This window comes from Ambystoma mexicanum, chromosome 4p (assembly GCF_040938575.1).
Source record: "Ambystoma mexicanum isolate Mex_15411 chromosome 4p, UKY_AmexF1_1, whole genome shotgun sequence".
NCBI lineage: Eukaryota > Metazoa > Chordata > Amphibia > Caudata > Ambystomatidae > Ambystoma > Ambystoma mexicanum.
Window position 1 is genome coordinate 742,441,531 of NC_090927.1, and position 25,537 is coordinate 742,467,067.

Below are 25,537 nucleotides of genomic sequence, written 5' to 3' on the forward strand. Positions count from 1 at the left end.
TTACAGTACCTTTAGGTTGAAGAAAAAGTGCAGCAGATGACTTCTGTTCCTGTTCAGCTCTGCAGATCGCGCTGTTCCTGGGCCTAAGTCATGGGGACAAGTGGGAGGACGTCTGGGGACTCCTGCACTGCAATGGGACGGCACCGCTCGCAACCGGCAAACTTCAAACACGTGGCTGTTTAGTGTTTCAGCTCCTCGGGTCTACCACAAATAGCAACACCGCGGCTCCTGGCTGTCGAAATGGGCTTTCTTTGCTTCTGAGGTCCTGCACTCTTCCTGGGAGCCTGGAGGATCTTCCTGGAGTTCTTGGCCAGCTTAAAAGAAACGCACACAAACTGGTGTTCCTCTCCCCAGCTATCCGGTTCCTGCAGTGGATACTCGACCAGCGTTGAGAGAATGTCTAGGTGGCTTACTTTGGAGTTGATTGGTCCCACCAACTCAAAGGGAGAAGTCGTCCTTGCAGGAGTTTCTCTGTCGATACAAATTTGGAGTTTCAGCACAGCAGCAAGGCTTCACCGGGAAAACCAACGGTCCAGGAGTTACAGCAGGCGTCTTCTTCAAGTTCTTCTTTGGATTCCTTCGTCCAGTGGTTGACTCTGTCTTCCAAGCCAAAACGCCTTGCCTTTTATGCAGCTTGCTCCCATTCATTCCAGCATAGCTGTCAGTCACCCACAAGGGTGGCTGTCCTTGCCAGACAGCCGTCCGGCCAATCACCTAAGAGTGCATTCCTGTCTCCTAGGAGACTAAGCACAGGGATTTTTGGGCACCTCCCTCGCTTCCTGCCCCCACCAGACACCCTTGAGCCAGAGGCGGATTTCACTTGTGAAGCCCGCCAAAGACAAAACGAACAAAGGGACCAAACCTGGTTTGGCGCGTAGAGTAAATCTTAAGAAGGACGTTTTCACAGAGAAATGTTGAAAAAAGAAGACCGGGGCCATTTTGACAAAAATGGCACCCATGGGTGCTTTACCGTGGCTGCGAACGCAGCCCGCTGTAAAATCCCATAATGGTAGTAAAAAGTAAACCACTGCCACCATCCATTCAGTGAGGAAAGGGTAACATAAAAATATTACATGAGAAGCTAGACAAAGGGGAAACTAAGTAACCCCTCCAGCACCTTATTTCTGAGATAGTGTGTGCTGGGTCTAGAAAGTTACAAATGTAAGTAAAGTCAATTTCACTTTACTGCTCTGGGAAACAGTAGTTTATCCCAGAGAAGGTATATGAGCCTTTGGGAAATCTGAAAGACTTCCCGGTGTCACTGCACTGAAAGTCTCTAAGGTAGAGGGAATTAGAACATTTCTGAGAATTCTCCCTAACAAGAGGGTTTAGGTCTAAAGCAAGGCTTCCCCTACCTTAGGGGTAGGTCTATCCAGCTTTAAAATGTTATATTGGGGGTCAGCATCTGCACAATATCTGGACCTAAGGAAGGGAAAACCAAGTTTCAGTTATGCACAAGAAGTCAGGTGCAAAGTTTTCCAAAAGGGAGAACACATTCTCTTTAGCGTGCCTTTAGCTGCACATGCGATCCCTCTGGCACATTTATGCCGAAAGGTATCTAATTACTTTGGCGTGCACTGACGCGTTGACTAAACCAGAAATAGAGGGCAGACTCGCCTAGGTCAAAGCCGACTGCCCAGTAAATAAAAAAATCCCTGTTTCAATATAAAAGTTAAATCCTAACAGTCCACTCCCAATAAAGCAATGTTCTAGCAATCAGATCATTTACATTTTTCAAAATCTGTCATATAAAAAGTGCAAATTGAAAAGGCAATTTGCTGCAAAGCTGTTCAAGCCTCACCGTTATCAGTTAGGCTGGCGACCCATCCAACACATTTATGCCGTGAGGGATCTAATTACTTTGACGTGCACTGACGCATTGACTAAATCAGAAATAGAAGGCAGACTCGCCTAGTGCGATACCGGGCTGCCAAGTAAATTAAAAAGACCCTGTTTCAAGATAAAGGAAACTTCTAACAGCCGCCCACAGTAAAGCAATGTTCTAGCAATGAGATCATTTTTTTTTTTTTTAAAATCTGCCATATAAAAAGTGCAAATTAAAAAACCAATTCACTGCAAAGCAGTTCACGCCTCAATGTTGCCAGTCTCTACATTTTTCAAAATTGTCAGCCCCTAATTTATGTTCTCGGTGTACACTCTTTAAAAAAACCTTACTCTTGGTTAAGATGACTATACTGTTGCTTTATACACAATGCTAACTGTCATTAATATATTACACGCTATGTAGCCATTTGTTTCTTTGCACATTAATTGCAACACCACCTGAAAACCATGTCCCTCTTCTAATCTCAGTCTATGTTTGGATACATGCAGTTTCTAGTATCTTTAAATCCGCATCCTTAATCTATGATACCGCATGTGTACCTTACGTGCTGTTTTCAATCCGTCTCCTGTCTCCATGGTTGAGCACTAATCTGAGTTCTGGGTCTATTCTGGGGAATGTGCATCTTTTTCATGTGGTTATTAATCTGTGTCTCTCAACAATAATACAGCTTGTATACTCTACTTGTGGCTGGTGTCATTGGAATGCCTCCTGCATCAACACTAGAGCACAAGTGCTATCACTGTGTCCTAATGTTACCCTTGAACCACTAGGTATGCATTATTCTGACTCCAACAAGGGCGAAGGGGGAAAGGAGACAAGAAGGGATAATCCGTGCTTACTTTGATCACTGCCGCTGCAGCATATCAAGCTATGGGTTATCACTACAAAGGGGGGGACTGCAATCTGAGATTCTTAGATCCCTTAAGTCTTTTGGTTTCAGTGTGCAAATGCGCCGGTGCCCCCAAACTCTCAAAATCTTTTAAGATCACCCTGTGTCGTGGGGGAAGTGTGTTTAAAGTTGACTGACCAACAAAGGATTAATGGCGCATGCCCAACCGCTAATAGGAGTTTGCACAAACACAATAAAGCACAACTGATCTCGGTTTCAATGGTTGAACCAACTGCAGAGTCTCCATTCATTTTATCGAAACAGGGCTTTGCATGTTTTCAGCACACCTCAGTCTAAGATGCCTGCAGAGCTGCCAGTAGGACGAAACCATTGCACACAGTTGGCCAGGGTACCTGTGGACCTGATCACCCTCAAGGTTTGGTGCCCTGTGATCATTTCTCATTCTCACTAAAATGATATTGGTAACTCATCACTTGGGAATTGTTCACTATTTTTAAATGTCTGTTTTCACTCTCGTATGATTTAAGCATCTTCTGCCATTGTTTCTGCTACAGTAGCTTTGCTTCAGTGTAATGCAGTCTTGCTATTTTTGAGCAATCATCAACAAAAACAAAAAACTGATTACCCCCCTCTTTGTCCAAATTTGTAATTACTGGTAAAGCAAATGGTACATGCTAGGAATCACCGCCATTTAACATAAAGTGAGAAACGTAGTTTTATAAACACAGTTCCATTTTATTTTTACACATAAAAACTGTTATATTAATAGCACCACCAATGTGGTGTAAATTAACAATAATTAAAATAGCATTAAACTTGACACGGAATTGATCAAAAATGACAAACACAATCAAGAAATAAAAAGGGCGACCATCCAATGATACAAAGGAAGAAAAAGCGGAGATGAAAATACTATAGATGTTTCACTGTTGTCAATATCTTCAACAGGTATTTTTAAAGTTGAGTTGAGCAGTCTTTCGTGCTTAATTCACACTTTTATCAGAATTCATTTAGACATTTCATAACATATCACCCGTTTTTCTATAGGACTCTAAACTTCATTTCATGTTTAGGCAGAAAAACACAAAAGACTTCTATTCTAGTCTTTCTGATAGTCGACATGTTTCGGCCACTTTTTAAATAAGACATCTCTAGTGTCCTTTTCACGTTGTTCTACTGGCCTTCTTCAGGACAGGAGCATTTCTTTATCATAGCGTTAGTCTTCTGTACCCCCATGGTATACAATTGGTTGTACTACATAAAAACAAAAACACAACTTAGTGATTAATGGCGGGACTAAATAACTCAAAGTTGCAACAACTTATACATATTGTGTTACTTAATGGAAAATGAAAAAATTGCCAAACTGACCTAGTCAGAGGCACATTATCTACCAGTAAGATTTAACGCATAAAAATTGGAGAAGAGGACGTTTTAATCAATTCCTAAAATGTACCATTTGCTTTACCAGTAATTGCAAATTTGGACAAAGAGGGGGGGTAATCAATTATTTTTTTGTTGATGATTTTGATTTTCCCGCTTAAAAACTGATCCCCCGACAACAAAAAACAGGGAAAATATTTTTGAGTTCATCAGTCTGGGCAGCCACTGCTTCGTTCAATTGTTTGATGTGCAGCGTCATTCTAACCTCACCATCTCATTGCTACTGAAGAGGTAGCCTTTGTTGGAACTCCTACAAAAACAGAACTTCAATTTGAAAACCATTGCCTTTTTGTTCATGATTCTCAAACACAGGACTTAGGGAGGTTTAGGGTCCACCTACAGCCCTTCCCACCGGAGCTTTTAATTTAAGATTGTGATGATCAATTACAATACAGGAACGCAGGTGAGAGATGTGTGATGCACCTCAGGGTCATCTTCGACTCCACACTCTCCATTTCTTCTCACGTCTTTAAGAAGTCAAACTACCAACTGCACCTCCTCAGAGGTATTCTTCCTTTCCTCTCCTTCACCCAGAAGCTCATTGTCTCTAGGACTCTGGTTCTCTCTAGGCTGGACTACTGCAACAGCCTCTTTCAAATCTGCCTGCTTCTACTCTCCACCCTCTGCAACACATCCAGAACAGTAATGCGAGACTTGTCCTTGGCCTCAAGCCCTGGGATCGTATCTCTCCAGCCTAGAAATCTCTTCATTGGCTCCCAGTGGCTGCAAGGGTTAAATTCAAGACCCTCTGCATTGTCCACAAGGCTTTCTGGGGCCTCGGTCCAAAATCCCTTCAACTCTCCCTCTGTATTTGCGTTAGGGAGATATAAGGGAATGCCCAGAGAGGCGCTGCCGCTGCTACAGATCGACTGGGCAGTAGATACATTCAGATACCTGGGGATAAATGTATATCACAGAGTTGCAGATGAAAACAAGAACAACACAGAGAAGGCAGTGGAGGGGATCCAAAGCAGCATGGCATTCTGGTCGAGGCTGCCCCTAACCATGATGGGGAGGACAGCGTTGCTCAAAATGATAGTATTGCCCAGGTCGCTACACAACTTTGCAAACGTCCCATATTTTATACCAAAACAGTTTTTCAATAAACTCCAACAGATCTGTAGGGGGTTCATCTGGCACAACACCAGGAATAGGGTGGCCCTGTGGAAATTACAAAACACACACGACCGAGCAGGTATTAAACTACCTAATTTTGAAATATACTAGCTGGCGAGCCAACTCCAATATGTAGCTAGATGGCTCTCCGAAGATACCACAGCAGAGTCCAGAATATTGAGGGCGGAATGTGAACCGTACTTCCTGAATGAATGAACGAATGTGGACAACGGAGCCACCGACAAGTGGGAGGACGACACTATTGACCCTGGGAAAGAAGATCTGGCAGAGGACTTGTAGGAAACTGGGAAGCCAGACACCGTACTCCCCGCAGATCCCTCTAGTGACACTGAGGGGGATAGACGACCAACTGAGGCGCACCATAAGGAAATATTGGGAACCAGTAGGGGTGGCAATGGGAGGGGATGTGTGGCAGGATGGTTGCGGGATAGAATTAGATAGCCTAAAGGAAGACACAGGCTTACATAGCGGGCAGTACATTACGTACGTGAGGCTTATAGCCATGATTAAAGAAACATGGTCAGAAGTTGAACTGACTCAACACCCAGATGAGACCTTGGAAATGTTTCAAGCGGTGTCAGATGGGGGGCATGAGGTGTCTAGAATCTACAAATTATTGATGGCTGGGGTGGGAAAAGAGGTGGTTCAAACAAGGCGAGATTGGGAGGAAGAAAGCGGGGAGAGAATGAGTGATGGCCTATGGGAAAGGGTGCAAGGGTATCACAAAAAGGTGTTGAGGAACGCCCGATTACATCAAATTCAATTGTATATCACTCACAGAGCATATATGACCCCTGAGAAAATTACCAAGTTTGCAAATGCAGTGATACAGAGATGTCCAAAATGTGGGGAAGAGAATGCTGGAATGGTGCACATGTTCTGGGCTTGAGCCAGATATTGGAAGGAAATAGCGGACCAGCTGGCTACCAAAGGGATCGTACTGGTGATAGATACTCCGTGGGCATGTATGGTGGGGGGCTTCCCCAGACCGCGTAAACTTAAGCATGTGAGCAAGCTCAAGGACCTGGCCTATATCTTAGCTAAATGAAGGATAGCAATGGGATGGAAAGCTCAGGTAAGACCTAATGTAGAGACCTGGTGGAGGGACCTCTTGCAGTGGGCGGATGCTGAAACAGTGGTATAGAAGGAGGGAGCATGCAAATCGGGTGAAGAGGAAGCAGGAACATTGATGGCATGGCAGCATTTGATTGCATCATTGACGGGCTTGAGATCTGACGAATTGGTCACGGATAGCTCCCAGGAATACAGAGAAGAAGAAGCAACAGTAGTGGACTAATGGACCATGATGGCTCCTCACTGAGACTTTATTGGGGGGATGGTAGAGGGAAGGGGGGAGTTGGGGGTTTGAATAGTTATGCACCATGTTTGGGTGCACTGTTTGAGTGATTTTAAAATGATAAAAACCAATAAAAACATTTTTTTTTTTAAATCTCTCCCTCTGTAAATACCTTCCCACTGGAGCTCTTCGCTCCTCCACCTCCAACTCCCTCAAGGTCAGTCGCTTCTCCAAGCAACGAGTTGGGGGTAGATCTTTACTCGGCCGGGGCCTCCCTCTGGAACAGCCTCCCTGCCGCTCTGAAACTTGAGCAGAACCATATCTGGTTCCGGAGGCACCTCAAGACTTTCCTCTTCGCTTCTGCCTTCACTCTTCCTCTCCCCTGTGGATCTGTCCGCTTTGGCTCTGTGCACCTGGCTATCCTCTGATTTCGGGCCCAGGTCCCTGCCCACCCAGCCACACACCTACACTGCCTAATGGCAACCCTTGCACTTGGGTCTATATCTGTACCCCTATAGTCCCCTTACCTGCACTTCTCAGACACCCCTGCCTGCGCTTTAAACCTTGCATTTGCCACTTTGCTGGCTACACTACCAGTTGTTTTATCCCTTGCTCAGCACTTTCCTCCTCTACCCTCTCCCTTGCAATTTCCCCCTTCACTCTCCCCGCACTTGCGGGTTCTCAATGTCACTGTTCCTAGTAAGATCGTTGCTTTGTCTTCCCTTGTTCCCTTCCCTTGCCTTGTCGCGCTCTGAAACACATGTGTATGAGCGCGATACAAATTAAATATCATATCATATCACCTCTCACATAACTGTCCTCTTGATCTCGTGTGTTTTTATAATTGTCTTCTTCATAGCAATCTGTCTCTGAGAACTGCATGCTAATATTGAGCTTTTAATTTGCATGGTTGGCTTATGTTTTGCTTGTTTTATGTTGCATTGTTCCTATTATTCCATTGAATGTTTCGCAGATGAATGCAGTTGGCCTTTTGTGTTTCTATCAGACAATAAATGTCCTTCCTGCATTTAACAGGGCAGAGACAAAATGCCAAGCTATTGGCTTGGGGCTTTCAGGAATCCCAAGGGCCTGTTGTCTGTCCTAAAGCAAGAAACCATCCGCCAGTATTCAGAGCGAACAGGCAATGCTGAACCCATCATTTTCAAGACAGAAATAACACAGCGAGACAAAGATCACGTACGTAATGCTTCAACCGAATGAAAACAGTACAAAAGATTTGATCAAATATTTAGATGTGCTTTGTTGCATGCCAACGTTACCACATTGAGATACTTGTCAATGGGTCTTCTTTGTAAAGGAGTAACTACGAACAGAGTATATTCACACATTGGCTAATCATTTTGGCTTTTGTGCGAGCTTGGGAAAGGCATTTGCCAGGCACTACAGCTATTGTACTACCTGGCCATAAGATGGCAAAAGGTGGACAATTGTGTGATTTCCTGAGCATATCAGAGCAGGGCCTGGAAAATGCCTATCTAATACTTAACACACAAGCCAAAACTGCCGGCTTTGTCACTGCTTGATTTAATAAGACTTCTATGCAACCAACATACCTAAATCAATTGGCTGAATGCACACCTGATTAAGGCACTTTTATTAAATCAGTAGCACATTTACAGCTACAGTTAAACCGTTAATTCACAGCAGACTGCTTGCAAATAAAAATGGTAGGCCAAAAAGTAATGTTACTGCTTGATAAAGCTAGCACAAAGAGTCCCCAGGTGAATGTGTTTTGGGTGGGGAAGGGCAGGAAGTGGGTGGGAATGGCCATACGGATTAGCATGGCCAGGGGCATTCAAGGGATGAGCAAATAACCAAACACCTACACTCTGTGTGTCCTTTCCCACATGTCATGTCCCTCTCAGCTGTACTCCAGTGAAATATTTTTGATGTGTATGTGGCGCTTAATTGCCACCAAATCGCCAAAACTAACAATATATCTGTACAACACATTTTTTGTTTTTTAAATTCAACTTTATTAAGATTTTCAAGATTATTAAACACGATACAGCCAATTATAAAAACATGTGTCCAACAATAGACCAGTCGCAAAGTCACTTAACAATGGGCCATCGGGCATGGCTAATGGCCGCCTAACCTAGCCAGTCCGCCATTGCGGGGAAACAGAAGCAGACAAGGGCCAGACCGCAGCCACAAATTGGCATGGAATTTGAGCGTCAAATGCTGCGTACCCTCGGGCAGCGGAGGGGTGGACATCATCAGCCTCATTGACGGAGAACTTGAGACCGGCGCCCTGCTAGAGCGGACCGCTGGAGCCCTGTGAGACCTGCACAGAGCAGCCCGCACCTGGACTACTGCCCTCGGTGCGAACCGCACCAGCACAAACAAGTAGGTGTGGGCGCAGCCAGAGAAGCAGAGTGAGTGGCTCCCAGGGTGCGTGCTCCCACAGGCCCTGAGGCGGGTCGTTACACACCGGCACAGGACACAGCGCTCCTGGCCGCATCAGCCAGCACGTGGAAGCGTGAGAAAGAGCCCTCAGCCATAGATGTATTTACAGCAAGGCCGACTAGGGCCAGGCCCAGGGTGTCAGATTGCCAGAGGAGCAGCAGTTTATTGCAACATATTTTCATTTTATTGGTTTTGATTTTTTTTAAATAAAGCCAATTTTGTTTCTCTGAGTCTGGCTGATCCACAACGCTGCACGTAATTTTGAGCTGTTAGCAGTCATTCCACTCTGACAGTTAATGTTTGTGATGGCCAAACTTGTATATATGCTTGATATTTACAAAAGCTTCATTGTTAGGGTGACTTTAGGTATTTAGTGATTCAGTCATACAACTCCCACAGACATATGTGACAGATATTAAGCTCTTTGGTCAGTCTTATCTTCCCCAAATGCTCTTTAATATGCAAAACAGCCAAAACCTCATTAGTTTTATTGGTGCCACTTCACATTATTATTGGAGTTCTTTCTAATCAATACACACATAAATTGGATTAAGCAATAACTTTTTTATTCAAACACAACATGCATTTTCTAAACCATTGCAAAAATTAGTGTTTCCCTTCAGAAAGTTAAAGGTTAAAAATGATTCATCATTTTACAATATTAAACCCATGCCTATGCTCAAGTCAAGCACAGGGTTCCCACAGGTGACACTGAAATGATGCTCAGAAGCAAGCACTCATTTCCCTCCCCGGCCCTACATTTCATAGGTCTGTGGCCGCCCAAAAGGTGCAAGCATGAATTAGATTGTAGAGAAGTTAAAATGGTGCAGAGTAAATCTGAATGCGCAAGTACATCAAGAAATCTATGAAAAGATACCCAAAGCAATAGAAGGGTGAGAACAAAAACTGTGTGCCAAAGGTACACACTGTTTCATGGCTGAAAAGGTGTCACGTAAACTACCCCGGTTATAACAGCCTGGGACCTGCAACCGAGAGAATGCAAGACCTCCTACTGGAGGTTTAAAACCTCCATCCTCAATGACCCATTGTGCAACCAGGATATGAGCAAAGAGATGGTGCACTTTTTCCGGGAAAACGTTCAGGGGGAAACAAAGGAGGAGACATGCTGGGAGGCATTGAAGGCCTTTATTAGAGGCGTGACAATCTCAAAGGGCGCAGGACTCCGAAGGACACGGGCGCTAGAATTACAGTCTCTGTTAGTGAAACTGAAGGAACATGAGGTGAAATACATGGAAACAGGTTCACGTATGGTCTACAGGAAATTACAGGCAATCAGGAATCAGGTCAATCCAATTGAGGGGAACAAAACGGAATTCACCCTCTTGAAAACAAAGCAGCTCCACTATTAGTATGGAAATAAGACAAGTAAGCTGTTAGCCTGAAAACTTAAGACCCGCTCCAGAAGAGAGTGGTGGGGAAACTCCAATCGGCTGAGGGGAACTTAGCCAATACAGAGCAAGAGAAGCATAAGATATTTGATGACTTCTATAAAAAAACTTTACACGTCTGATTCCCCCAAATCATTCAAGCCTTCTTAAATAATTGCAGCCTACCGAAACTGACAGCAACGCAGAGCTAAGGGTAAAATGGGAAAATAACAAATGAGTAGACTTTTAAGGCCATCAGCTCCCTTAAACTCCGAAAAGCACTAAGCCCCGATGGGTTTGCGCCAGAAATGGATAAGACCTATGCAGGAGCATTGCTGGGGCCCCTCCACGAGTTATTTAATGTGATATGGAGGGAGGGTTCTGTTCTGAAAACGATGGAGGAAGCGAGGATCACTATGATCCCCAAGGAGGGCAAAGACCAAACCCAATGTACTTCTTATCGCCCCACAGCGGTACTAAACACAGCCAGAAAATGGTATGCTAAGATCCTCGTCACCAGGCTAGACCAGTTTCTTCCAGCCCTGGTGTCATCAGACCAATCATGATTCGTGGCAGGGAGACAAGCGGCAGACAACACCTGCCGGTTCGTGAACCTTATTGATATTGCACACAAAACCAAGACCCACTCCATGCTGGTAGCCCTAGATACTGAAAACGCGTTTCACTGTGTGGAATGGGGCTATCTTCAGGAGGTGCTACATAAATTCGAACTGGGCGATCAGTTTATAAAAGGGGTATTTGCTAAATACAATGCCCCAATAGGAATAGTTTTGGTCAGCGGACAGCTCTTGCAGGGCTTTCAAGTGCACAGGGGTACGCGGCAGGGGTGCCCTCTGTCCTCCCTACTCTTGGCACTGTCAGTTGAACCATTAACAGAGTTAGTCAGGAGCAGGAAAGAGATTCAAGGGATCAAGTACAGAGGAGCAGAACACAAAATAGTGTTGTACTCAGATGACATTCTTTTAGCAGTATCGAACCCATGGAACTCACTCCACAGATACTCGAGCTCCTCTGCAGGTGCAGGGCCGTCTCCGGGTTTAAAGTAAATCTAGACAAATGTGAGGCACTGAACATCTCTCTGGGCGACGCTGAGTGGGGAGACATAACTAGGATCTGGCCGTTTAAATGGGCGTAGAGGACCATCCGGTACCTAGGGATATACCTCACAGCACGTGTTGGTGACCAATATGACGCAAACCACCCGCTGACCCTCAGGGAGATCAGGAATAACCTATTAAAATGGGTCAACCTCTCCAGATGATTAGACTGATGCTATTGGTTGCAGGAAATCTCTATGGTGGGTAGAATAGCGGTCATCAAAATGAATATCCTGCCGAAACTCTTGTATCTATTTCAGACATTACCCATAAGCGTCCCAAGGAAAATATTACAAAGTCTCCAAAAGGACTTGAGCATTTTCGTGTGGAACAACAAGCCTGCCAGTATCGGTGTCGCCACACTGTGCAGGCCAAGACAGGAGGGAGGGTTAGCGCTTCCTAATCTTAGGAAATATTTTCAGGCAACACAGCTGCGTGTCCTGCGTGATTGGATGGACCCGCAGTCCACTAGACCAAGGAAGCAGATAGAGGAGCTTGTAGCCGGCCGGCCTCTGCGATATATACTTTGGATCCCACTTCGGTATTGCCCATCTGTCTATATGAATTACCTTCCATGTACAGTATGCAGAGCAGAACTATAGAAATCTAGCAAGGTTGTATATTTGTCCAGTGAGAGAGGCGCACATGGGCTCAAGTGACTTTGGGTTGTGTTGGCGAGGCTGTGGGGCTGCGGGTACTTACATACATGTTTTTTGGAGCTTCCCCAAGCTGCGAGCCTACTGGGAAATGGTGTATGACACACTAAGTATTATAACGGGTATCCAGCTACAGGGCTCTGCTAAGCTCTGTCTACGGGGCTGGTGGTCCCCTTGCCAAGATAATTTAACAGGTATCCAAGGACAACCTCTCCAGATGATTAGACTGATGCTATTGGTTGCCAGAAATGCCATCGCAGCCCAATGGAAATCCATACAAATCCACACACAGGATGCCTGGATTAGCGGCATGTGGAGATTACTCATCTGTGAATAAATGATTTACACTCTGCACAACACTATTCCGTCACTCTTCAACAAATGGGGTGCATTTCTACAATATATTAAGGATGCAAATAAAGACTGCACTTGTCCTCCCAGGCTTAGGGCCCTAGGACTCTTGAACTCGTCGTAAGGAGAAACACCCACTATGGCCACGAGGCGAGAGAACAGTCACCCATGAACTAAGAGAGAACTAAGAGTGAATCATGCTATGGACAAAGGGTAGGGAGGGTCTAGGGGGATACAGGGAGGGGGGAGTAAGCCTAAAGGTAACAGGTTAAGCTGATGTGTACGTTTTGAAATGACAATTTAACACATTGTATGTTGTTTTGTTGAGTAATCCAGCTCTACTTGGCTTATGGTATTTCTCTTGAAAATCTCAATTGAAAGAGTTGAATACAAAACAATGGGCCATCATCACATCATCTGGTTGTTTCACCCTCCCCCCCGCATAATAACACTAACACCTGATGCAAGTCAAAACACAAATATTAAGGTCAGCCCAGTCCAATCCGCCTGTAGACCTGATTTACCCCCTCAATCCTCTTTATACTGGACCATCCATTTCTTGCTCATTCCAGGGTAGATTCCCCTCTCCCCATCATGCCACATGTTAAGATGGATTTCTGAACTCTAACCTGGTGGGCAGAGGTTCAGAAGATCAGCCTAGTTTCTTGGAACAGGGTAACCTTCTGGACAAGCCAGACAAGTTAGCCTTGGCAGCAGTCAAGACTAGGTCTCAGGAGGAGTGAGGGTGACTGAAAGACCTCAATGAACACACAGAGTAAAGGACACTTACAAATCACTCCCAGTCAGGTGTATATACTAAAAAATACAATACATTTATTCAAGGCCTTTGAAGTTCAGCACACAGTAATACTAACAGCCAACACAATCCTATCAAAATACATATATACAATACCAAGTAGCCGAAAGGATAAAATGCACAAAATGCGTCCACAACCTAGAAAAGGGAAGGAAGCAGGTAGTGCAAAGAGTCTTTCGGCAGTTCTGCAGTAATCACAGACCTAACTGAAAAGCAGTCCAATCCCGACAATGAGAGGAGCCTATTGCTCAAATGTACTTGCAATGCTGGCGCACGCGGTAGTGCAGATGGGCGAACTGGGGTCTCTTGTAGGATCTGTAGCAGCTCAGGAAGGTGGGTGAGGTGATGCAGAATAAGTTCCCACCATACGAGGAGGGTCTCCCGAGCAGGGCAGAGCAGTTTCCAAGACTTAAGAATAGTTTGCTAGTTTGCACTAGCAGTGGAAAGGAGAGGGGCCCTCAGGGCCACTCATGCGTAAAAATGGATGGATGCGCTAGGGGCCACCGGTAAGGGTAGTTTGTACTCACCGCCCATAGGTGCACTCCAGACCAAACTTCGGCAGTCGAGTCCACTTCGGTTGCAGGTTTGTATTCATCAATTTCTGCGTCTCTGCGACTTTCAGCAGCAAAGCTACAGCATTGATTCCCAATTGGGACAGTGGTGATTTCTCTGCTCCTGGTGGATGGATCAGGCCAGTTTCACTGCAGCAGGCTTGAGGGGCAAGAGGAGCACAGCAGCAGCGCACCTGCAAAGTTTGTCACCACGGCTGGGTCACACGGTAACCATGTGTACTCCGGTTTGGGCTCTCTCTCTTTACTCCAGACCTGGGAACGCCAAGTGTACGAAAATTCGGTGTGAGAGTGCTGTGACCACAGAGCTTACAGGATACCAAGTTTCGAAAGCCTCCTCGAAACGGTGGCGGAGACAGAGCAAAGGTCCCGCGCAAGCTGGTCAGCCCACTGGTTGGCCCAGGGACACTTCCGAGAAGGCTTACTTGCAGGGTTTGATAAAGGGGCTGAGAATAGTTAGTCCCACTATTCCAATGGGTCGAAGCGTTTTCGCAGACCTCCTAGTTCGTTCAGATGCAGAGGGGTCCAGCGGGATGACAGGAGGCTCAGGGTGCCAAACCTTCCAGCAGGTCACCAGAGGTTCCTCAACTCTGCTTCGTAGTTTCAGGATACTTGGATCCTATCCTTCATTCTGTGAGAACTCCAGATATCAACATGGTATGGCTGTTTGGGGCCTTCTCTTATCCAGAATCTCCTTCGCGCCAAAACGAAGGGGACCCAATGGAAGATCTGCTCACATACAGCACACCATTCGTGGACCAATCATAGATCACAGTGGTCCCAGGCATTCAGAGCACAGCAGACTCTTTGGCACCCAGGGTGTGGATTGTAGCTAAACAGCCCAGCCCACATCCTGGGGGCACACACACAAGACATGCAGAAGCCCACAAAAGTTGAGCGCCTTGCGGGAAAATGCATGCCCAAATAAGGGCTGACCTGTGTCGACCCAACCTGGGGAAGGTGAAGGAGCAAGATGGCCAACGGACAGGACAAAGAACTTCGTGGCATGGCCATTTTGGAGCCAGACCACCTATTCGTGCCAAACACAGTTAACTCGGTTTGCATGGAGGAAAGGGTTAAAATTACGTGAAAAGATAAGCTGCTACCAGCCCTTTCCAAGGCACATCCACACTTCTCCGTAAAATCCCTTGAGAGTGTCTATGGCCCTTTGAAATGACTCTAGGACCCAAGCGCACTGTACTGTAAGGTACTTTGTGCACTTGTAACATGTTGCAGAAAAGGTTCGTAACATTAGCAAGGACTAAGGGAAACAAAGTCTCCCAGTACTGACTGTCTTTAAGGCATGTCAGTTTCCCCATAACAAAGTGAGCGAAAAGCCCAGGGGAGTGCAGCAGAAGGCTGTGCTCCTCTGGAAAAGTCAGACTATGGTGTTTAAACTAAGCAAAAAGTTGGGGGATACACAACTGGAGGGAAAAGTACACATGAAATGGAAATCTGTCCTAACACCACATTCCTATCAACGTCCTTCACATCCCTGGCTCCCCTGTACCTCCCACAGGCATGTACCTGGTTTGGAATTCTTCCCATTCCATTTCAGTATTCCTGCCCCTGCCATGTATGGCCGCCGTAAACCTCTCTGTCACATATATATTGTTCCCCGTATTTATCCATTCCTTCTTGCTCGGGAGCATTACCGTCTTTCAATGCATTGCTAAACACGCTCTTCCCGCCAACAGCAAGAAATGCAGCAGTTGCGACAGACTGCTATATTCCCCCTCACTGCCCTCCAGACCAAATAAGACCAGTAGAGGTGACATTGTTCTGTGGACTCCTTCCAGCTCTTTGATCCAGCCCAGCACCTCATCCCAATACATCTGGACTCTCGCACAGCCCACCCACAAATGCCAATAATCTGCCCTTTTCCCACATTCATGCAGCAGAGAGGGCTCACCCCCGGGAGCATCTTGGAGAGACGCACTGGGTCATACTGCCATCTGTGGAGTAGTTTAATCACGTGAAGTTTGTACTGGGATGCAATAGAGACTCTATATGCCCTACAGCAGATTTTCTGCCATTTCCCTCTGTACCAGTTCCCTCCAGGGCTCGGTCGTGACTACCCCTTCAACTGGAGATACAAGAACACTGCCAGATTCCCAATGCCCAGTGCCTCCTCAAAGTCCACCAGCGGAATAAACTGATCGTCCCTCCACTGTTGCCCCACACTTTCCAACCCCACCTCAAACCATGACTGAAACCTGTCCAGATTCAGAATCTGTTCCTTCACTCCGGTGGCCCAAAGAGGACTCATGGGAGAGGGCCCCTTTCGCCAAATATTCCAAATAACACCTAAAATGGAGTATTCCTTAATCCTTCTTGGGAGCAGCTCCTTCAGCGCCCATATCCATTCCCCCACTGTAGCCCGTTGGAGATAAACATTGTCTAGCGCTACCCAATGACGGACCCTCTGATCCCTCAAATGTGGAATGAGGACCCTAAACTGCACTGCTTTATAGTCTGGGAGTCCTACACAACCCCTTTCCTTTGGGAGCGCTAGGGTCTCATACGCCACCATGCCTTTTTGCCCTGCCACAAAAATCTCAGGGGACGACCCTTAACCTTGCGGAACATGGAGTCCGGCATTTGAATTGGGAGCATCTGGAACAGATATAGAATTCTGGGGAGAAAGTTCATCTTGATAGTGTTCAGTCGCCCCAACAACGAGATTGTCAATTTTCCCCATTTCTCAAAGTCTCTGAATAGATTCTCGAGGAGAGGTGGGAAATTTGCTTCGTATAAGCCCCCCCTTTCTCTTGTGAGATGTTACCCATTTAACGTAACTGGTCTCCTCTAACCTTCATTCCCAGCATGGCCAGACTCCTCAGCTCATCGTCCCCCAATCGGTCCAGTGGGAATAAAATGGACTTCCCTTTGTTCATTTTAAAGCCAGAAAGGGTTCCGTATTGCTCCACAATTTCCACCACTGCTGGGACCGAAGACATGGGGTTTCTGAGGTGTAGCAAGATTTCTGCATATAGCCCCAATTTGTATTCCACCCTCGCCCACGGGAATCCCTTCCACTCGGTGAGTCTTCATGCAAGCTCTGGGCTAGAGGCTCCATTGAAAGGGTGAAAAGAAGCGGCAAGAGGGGACAGCCCTGCCTCGTACCCCTTCCCAACCCGAACCAACGTGAGAATTTCCCATTGACGGCTACGTAGGCCTTTGGAGCACAGTAAAGTGCCATAATACCTCTCAGAAACTTGCCCCCTATCCCAAACTTCACTAAAAACGCCTTCAAAAACTCCCAGTCCACTCTGTTGAATGCTTTTTCTGCATCAATTAAGTGTAGGGATTTCCGCATCGTGTCTGCTCCTTGTCTCCCCCTTATGAAACCCAACAGGTTGGAATTCACCAACCGAGGCATATGCTTGTCAAGTTTTGAGGCCAGGACTTGTGTGAATAATTTTGCATCCACATTGAGCAGCGAGATCGGGACTGCATGCCCGTGGGTCTCTGCCCTCTTTGTGTATCACTGAAATAAGAGCCTGTACAAACATTTTGGGAGCCCGACCAGTGTCCAGGATGCTATTTAACAACTTAACTAAGTGAGGGACCAAGGAGCCTGCAAACGTCTTATAGAATCCTGCGGTATACCCATCCTCACCCAGTACCTTGCCCAGTTGTAATTTATGGCTTGCCAGTAAGATCTCATCTCCCTTAATGGGGGTATCCATTTCCGAGGCTTGCTCAGAGGTCAGCGATGATAACACTTCTTCTAGCTAGGCCTCAATCCCCTCTCAGTTCAGTCAGTTCCTACCCTTATATAAACTTTCATAGAAACCTGCAACCATCTCCCCTATTCCCCCTGCTGATGTCTCCATGGCACCCCCCAGCCCCTCCACTTCCACTATCCACCTATCGGCATGCTGGCCTCACAGTCTTGCAGCCAGGAGGGCATCCGCCTTGTCCCCTTTCTCATAGTACTTCTGCATCAGGAACTGAAGTATCAACGTTATCCTTCCCTCCTCCAGAAGCCAAAGTTCCTCCCTCTTACCCCTTGCTTCCTATACCCATGCGCCAGCTCTCCGCTCCGAACCCTGTACTCTCCCTTCTAGCGTGCCTGTCGACTTCCACAGCCTAAACTCTAACAACGTCCTCTCCCTCTTCTTGCAAGCCCCGCCTTCTCTGATCAACAGCCCCCACCATGTCACTTTCCCTGCATCGCAAACCGTGGCCTGATCCACTTCCCCATGTTGTTTAAATGAAAATACTCCCGTATGGCCTCCTCCAATTCCTCCCCAGAAAAAGGATCCTTCCATAGGGACTTTTTACACCTCCACCTAGAACTATTTGAGCCTAGATCCGTCACGCCAAATCTAGGGACACTATATCCTGTTTGGACCAGGCAATCGGGTGGGTGTCAGCTCGCCTCGTGACTTCCAAGAGATCCCTTGATATACAAAGGTAATCTATGCAGGTATAGTTCCCATGAGGAATACAAAGTAAATCCCCTTTCCTGCAGATGGAAAAACTGCCACACATCCTGCAGTTTGTGTGTGTCAAGGCACGCCTGCAAGCTTTGCCCCCCCTCCAAGGTGGGCCCCACGGCAGCCGATCCCATGGACCATCTGTCCAGCCGTAGATTTGCCCACATATTGAGGTCCCTTCCCACAATCCGATGTTCCAACCCCTCATTCAAAGCCCTTCGCAATATGAGCTCCAGAAAATGCAGCTGGCCTTGATTGGGGGCATATAGTGCCAACAACGTAAATCGGCCTCCTCTCATAGAGCCTCTCAGCAAAATGGCCCTCCCCCGCACCTCTCCACACCCGAGCCCCACTAGACCTGCCCCACAAGCCCACAGCGAATCCTTCTTTCCTCACATTTGAAGAAACATGTTTCCTGAAGGAAGAGAATATCCATACCCAATCTGCAAAACGCTCTGGCTAGCAAGGACCACTTAGTCGGTGAATTCTGCCGATGGACATTAAGTGTACATATCTTCAGACAATCCCCCCTGTCCACTCTATACTGGTCTGCCATCATCATACTTCAGCATATTCGTCTGGGCTGACCGCTTTCTATTCAAGAAAATGTCTCCCTGGATCTTGTAAAGTCTTGGTAAACTCTTCCTCTTCCCCTACCTCAAATCCCCTTCCCCCTCCCATTGCCTCCTCCCCTCCCCGCACCTCTGCGCCTTCCCCCCCGAAGCACCCAGACCCCACCAGTTAACATCACTGGACGAACATGGGGCCATCAATAGGACCCAAACGACCGGGTCCTCTCACAGAACTCCACGCAAATATGAGCCCCCTACATTCCCTTTTCACGCCCCTTTTTCCCCCTACATCCCGCGCACACCTCAGTGCCATTTCCCCCTTTGAGAAATATCTGCCTTCAAGTCCAGCCACTGCATCCCCCCACCCCCGGGCTCGGTTACCCCCCCTGTACACTCCACACAAATCTACTCCCCTTTCGCAACTGCCCCCTCCTCTCACTCCATCCATAATAAACAAGAAAAACCAAGAACCTCTGGAATGCCCCGACCACCATCATCCTCCCTCAGGCAAGTGACAGAGCATCAAAGTCAGGAAGGCAATTTCCTCAAGCGGGGCACTTTGCGCCTGTTTGGCCCTTTTATATGCCATTATCTGTCCTCAGGCCCTTCACATCTCCTTCCATTGACAACTCGCCCTCTCCCATCAATTCCCCCATGACCCTCTGTATATCATCTTCCGTTACCAGTTTATAGTTATAACCATCGACCTCAAAGGATATGGAGAAGGGGAAGCCCCATCTGTATCTCACTCCCTTTTCATTCAGCCATTTCGCAAGGGGGGCACATAAACGCATCTTTGTCAGCGTGAGCGAGGACAGATCCTGAAAAATATTGATTTTCGCATTGCCCAGCACCACTGTGCCCTGCCTCCTCGCTCTTTCCAGAATCTTCTGTTTGTCCGGGTAGTTGTGGCGAGGACCGATCTCGATACCCTGCCAGACCCACCCACTCTGTGCACCCTGTTAATTTTAGGTTCATCAATAGCTTCACCCCCAAACAGAACGTTCACTGCCTCATTGATGATTCTCCGCAGGTCCCTGTCCGATTCTCCTTCCTTCTCCAGGATTCTGAAAAATCTCAGGTTATTTTTCCTCTAACAGTTTTCAAGGCTTCCATTTTAACAGCCATTTCCCCCCTCTCTTCTCTCCAGCTCTGCCAACCTCATAGCCATCTGAGTCTCGAGTGTTTCGAGAGAGGATTGATTATTCTTGACTGCTTGCAGCCTCTCGTCCATTTTGTCGATTCTGCCATTCATTTTGTCCACTTTTCCACCAATATTGGCCCGCATCCCCCTGATCTCTTCCAGGAGTGAGGAATGTCTCTCTTCGTGGACACAGGGTCGTCCCCTAGCTCCAGCATGATCTTATTTGAGGTGTCACTGTCCGATCCCCGCCTCCATGGACATTCAAATTGCTCCAACGTTGCCTTCCAGTCCGTAGGGGTGTGAGGCCCTCTGTCTGGGACCATCTCCACCAGACCCTAATGGTTCCCCTCTGCTGCGCCGCAACCGGAGGTTCCCACTAATCACTCTAAGACACACCCTATGACTCCTACAATGATGTTCCTTTCCGGGGGGCCCCAGGGATAGCAGGTGGCATGGTCCTACTTTCCCACCGTGGGGGTGCTCTGGGACCCAAAGGCAGCTTCTTAGTCGCCACTTCACAGTTCCTGGGGCCAATCCCCAGTGCTGCATGCTCACCTCCCAGCAGCCCAGGCCTCTCCTCACTGGTCTGATGTCCCTCCCGGGGCTGCTCTGCCGCCGCAGCTTCTGGAGCTCTGCGTCCAGGAAAGCAGTTTCACATTCACACCGCCGGCCTCTTCACAGCATATCTTTGTTTCTCCTGCTTCGTTTCGCCCCAGACTTTGGGTACACAGCTCTGAAGTATTCCCTCAAGAAGGGGTGCCACCAGTGTTCACTCAGGGGGGTCGCAAATGGGGGGTTCTTTCCACTTTTCCACACAGTGATCTGGCAGCGACGCACTTAAGCAGCGAGCATCAGTATGCCACCTGGTGGCCTTGCGTACAACAACCTTTTAAATATAGATGGTTTGCATTTCAGGCATAGGCTAGACATTACAGCATAAACACAGACTTTTTTCAAAGAGGCAATACCCTATTCTGCGTCAATACTATATAAGTAATCTCCCTGAGAACTAAGACCCATTGCTGGATAGCACTAAAGGAAGATAAGTAGGTTGAAACCAAGTGTTGGAAAAATGGTGTGTATGAGTACATTGTGTTGTGTAGTTGCATAGACAGAGTAAACCAGGTCTAAAGTTTCTTAGCATTTGCTTTTGTAAAACTGGCTTTGTAACTAAGCCACAATTTCCCAATTTGGCCAGTTTAAACATATGTGCGCAATTAATCAATGCATGATTTACAACAACTCAACTGAAGGCAGTTTATAGCAGCAATGTGGCTCAGCTGGTTGTCACAGCCATTTTGTGGAAACTCATAAGGTCATCTGAATGTAGTATCAAATATGAAGTGTGGACCAATTGTAAAAGGTTTGTAACACAAGTTAAACTCATGGGGACCTTGTCTAGGATTTCCAAATCATAGGAGTATCATAAACTCTTCCCTCTTAGTGATAGTTAACATTCTCTCATTTACTTCATTCTCTTTAGTTTATAACTAACTGTCCACTGTTATTGCACGAAAAACACACTTAGGGGACTAGGAGTGGGTAACTGACCTGTGAGTGCACCCTAATGTTTTCACACCCAAAACGCACAGGTCTATTGTTTCTTTTACTTTCATTGAGTGTTGTCAATATGTACAACCTAACTTGCCCTCAAACCAAACTTGATAAGCCCTCCTGGGGTGTTCAAGCCCTATATTGCGGTAGTGTGCCGCTTATCTATGGTTAGGGGACAGGCTTGCCCTATCTATTCTGGGCATGGGATAAGTCTCTGGTTAGCACAGTAAAAAACACACACCATAGGGCCACTAAATATTATACCCCAACGTGTGATGGAGGCCATACAGGAAAGTAATTACTTTTATTACAGCCAGCACCGCCGTGAGTCCTACAGGGAATCCGCTCTCCCTGGGGCCTGACAGGGGGAGCGGAGACAAAAGAACTTACCCAGGGATTCCAAAATGCCTGTGCTGCAGTAAAAAGGTGTGTGTGTGCAAGCTCTGTCCTCAAAACTGCAACACAGATTGAGTCTGACGGCGAGGAGCCGCGTGTTTGGGACATCAAATGCACTTTAAGGTCGGACAGTTAGCATGTTGCCCCCGGGAACCCCAGAGGAGCGGAAGAAAACCTATTTTGTTTGATACCAGGCCTACCGCTAAGCGAGTGGGGAAGGCCATTTCTCAGCTCAAGGAGTGCTGCCCCTGGGGAATGGTCCTGGGAAATGGCAGAGTAGACAGACTACACGGGGAACCCCAGCTGTGAATGGTCCCGTAGCGGGACCATCAGAAGACACAGAGAGTCTAGGAAAAGAAGCCACTCCTGAATGGTGTGGGGCGGAGGCAAGCCCCCTAAACTCTGATGCAGAAGCCTGTGACAGGAGGACGAAGCTGGTGGGAATCAGCGGTGAGGGATGGCGTGAAGGATGTCTGGGAAGCACAAAGGACACAACGCAATACCCCGGCTCCTCCCACTACATAAGTGGCCCCCGCCCTTGCCAGAGGAGATGGGAACACCGGTGGATGATTGACTGCGCCTGAGATCCCTACGGAGCACTGCAAGTGAACGTTGGATATCCCAGTGTGCCGGGTCGCCAGGGAACTAGCAGGGGCAAGGAGACACCCAAAGGCGGCATGCACCACTGGTAACGAGGATGGGCTACTGGCTTGGGTTTGAGTGGCCCTCCAATATAAGACTGCATCAAAGATCTGGAAGACGCAATCCGCAAGAAGGTACTTTTGGCTTTTCTTCTCCCGATGAGATATAAGGGAACCTGCTCAAGGGCTCTCCCATTGTTTGAATCAGCATATGCTGGGAAACAAGAGGAAATCAACCCTAGACAGGCGCCCCCAACTTTCAAGCTCTAAGGATAATTCTCTGCAAATATTCTGGACTGGCGGGGCCATCGTACATTCCCTTAGCACTGACTCATTAACAGGCTCTCCAAGTGGGGATATAGTAGACCGCACAGGGATGGCAAACTCCAAGGAAGATTTAGAGCTATGCCTTCAGGACTTTCATGGGAGATTCACCGCCTCTTTCCAATCCCAGTTCACCGCTTTTGCGACAGAGATTAAACAAATGTTGACTGAGTTTAAGAAAGATCTTACGTCATTAGGGGAAAGGACAGACTTGAATGAGAGAGCAAAACAAGAACTTATCCAGGACAACAAGCATCCAGATGAAGCCCTGGAACGCCTGGCTAGAACCGCACACAACGTCAAGATACACTGTGAGGATCTGGAGAATAGGTCCCGCAGATTAAACATACACGATCGCAAACATATTTACGGATTTACTGGCAGAAGACAGGGATCCGGAGGTACCCCTGGATGGAGTCCACAGAACAGGCCCAAAGAGACAAGATCCAGGGGAACGCCCTGGGCATGTGTTGGTTGTGTGAACACAATACCTCCAGAAGGAGCAGATCCCTGGAGCAGCCAGGAAGGTGGACCCGATTACATTCAACGGGGTGCAGATTCAACTTTACCAAAATCCATCCCAAATGACTCTTCAAAAGCACAGGGATATGCACATCGTTGTGAAGGTGCTACAAACCTGCAATATAAAATACAAATGGACCTTCAGCTTGGTCTTCGCAATCGAGGGCAAACAACATAGGATCACCGCACGGGAGGAGGGAGTCTCCCTGCTCCAGATAGAGGAGGAGGATTTTATCCGTCAGGTATCAGGGGAAACATCACGCACCCTCAGAGCAGTGAGATACTCTGAATGGTTGAGTGGGGACTGCAGGAGCAAACGGGGCAGAGACTTGTTAATTGACTCGAGGAGCACTGCCTTAAAGGCCAATCAGCTAAAGAGAATACATCATTTTTGGGATTGGATGCATCTAGATGGGATGCTGTCGGACTCTAAAAACAGCTGCATATCACACATGGGGACAGAACACGCCAATTGGAAATCCCCAGAGGAGTCTAGTTCAGGGTTATAGGATACCCCACAGTTGACCCCAAGGGAGCTTGGTGTTCCATTACCGAAGGAGAACACACAAGGTATAGTGGTTCACTTGTGGGCAAAGAGGGGGAAGTTGGGGTTTTAGAGGGAAGTTGGGGGGGTAGGTGGGGGGTGAGAGGGTCAAGTTGGGGAAGGAGGTGGGGAGATTTCCACACAATGTCAAGGAGGTGGGGTCAGTTGCGATGAGACTAAAGGGTATGACCCAAAATATGGGGATAAAATACATGCGGCCCAGTTTTCAAATGCTTAACGCTTAATATTCAGAGGTTGAACACCCCAGTAAAACACCGGAAGTTAGAAGGGTTTCTGTCTCATCATTGACCAGACCTGTTGGCCCTTCAGGAGACCCATATCGGGCAACAGGATAAACATAGGTTTCGCCTGCGGCATCACCCACAGCTGTTTCAAGCAAATGCACAGGGGAAAGTGGCGGGGTACTCATTGCGACCAGGACAGGGATTCAGGCCAAAATCACTAACATACAGGTGGATAAAGGGGGCAGGTTCCTTTTTGTAACCATGGAAGTAGGGGTGATCACGCTCACAGTAGCTACAATCTACGCCCTGTGAGAAACCAGAAGGTGTCTCACCCACTAGTCCCTGTATTGTATTGTATTGTATAGTATTGTGTTTATATAGCGCATCAAGGGCTGAGGCATCTGGGCACATTTCTTACAGTTACATAGCATGGATACAGATACATAGTATAGAAGATTACATTTACATAGAGGCAGTATTTACATTACATATCATATTTACAAATGACATTAGACAGGCATAGTACAGAATCTGGTTAACATTTCAGCATTGTAGAGAGTGGAGTATTGATCTGAAACTGTTTTCAGAGGCAAGCTATGGATAGGTGCTAGTGGTTAGTCTTAATTCCAAATGAGGCAAGTTTTTATGTTTTTTCTGAATTTATGGAAGGAAGGTTCCGCTCTGAGGGTGGGCGGTAAGGTGTTCCAAATTATGGCTGCTAGGACCGGGAAACTACTGCCACCTGCCTTTTGAAGCTTAAACTTAGGAATGAAGCGAGGCCATGATTACCACCTACTCTGTGTGGCTCATACCGCCCCCTCTCGCTAATAAACTGCGATGTAAAAATATTTGCTAAACTACTGGCTAACCGCCTAGCCGTGTTCATGCCTGATATCGTACACCCTGATCAGGCGGGATTTGTCCCAGGTAGGTCCACATCACTAAACCTTAGACGGCTTTTCAACGTGATCAGCAGAATTAATCCCCGAACACAAGCAGTGGCAGTCACACTGGATATGCAGAAGGCATTTGATTCGGTGTCCTGGGAGTACCTGTGGCGAGTCATGGAAAAATGCAAATTTGGCCCCAATTTTCGGTCCTGGGTCAGACTACTATACACCAACCCAGTGGCAAGAGTACGCACTGAAGATAGGTGTTCCGCCCTCTTCCAGGTAGCCAGAGGGACGCGACAGGGGTGCCCTTTCTCCCCATTGATCTTTGCAATAGCAATTGAACCCTTTGCCGACA

At 47.1% G+C, this 25,537-nt stretch overlaps 1 protein-coding gene across 1 annotated transcript in view; it reads left to right on the top strand.

Annotated features, from left to right (window-relative positions):
* The window catches only part of LOC138452855 (uncharacterized), a 1,928,742-nt gene that overhangs the window by 1,872,572 nt on the left and 30,633 nt on the right, over positions 1–25,537 (top strand). Inside the window, exon 106 of the mRNA XM_069605205.1 lies at positions 7,609–7,770. Within this exon, the coding sequence (XP_069461306.1) occupies positions 7,609–7,770 (162 nt within the window). The remainder of the gene's footprint in view (positions 1–7,608; positions 7,771–25,537) is intronic.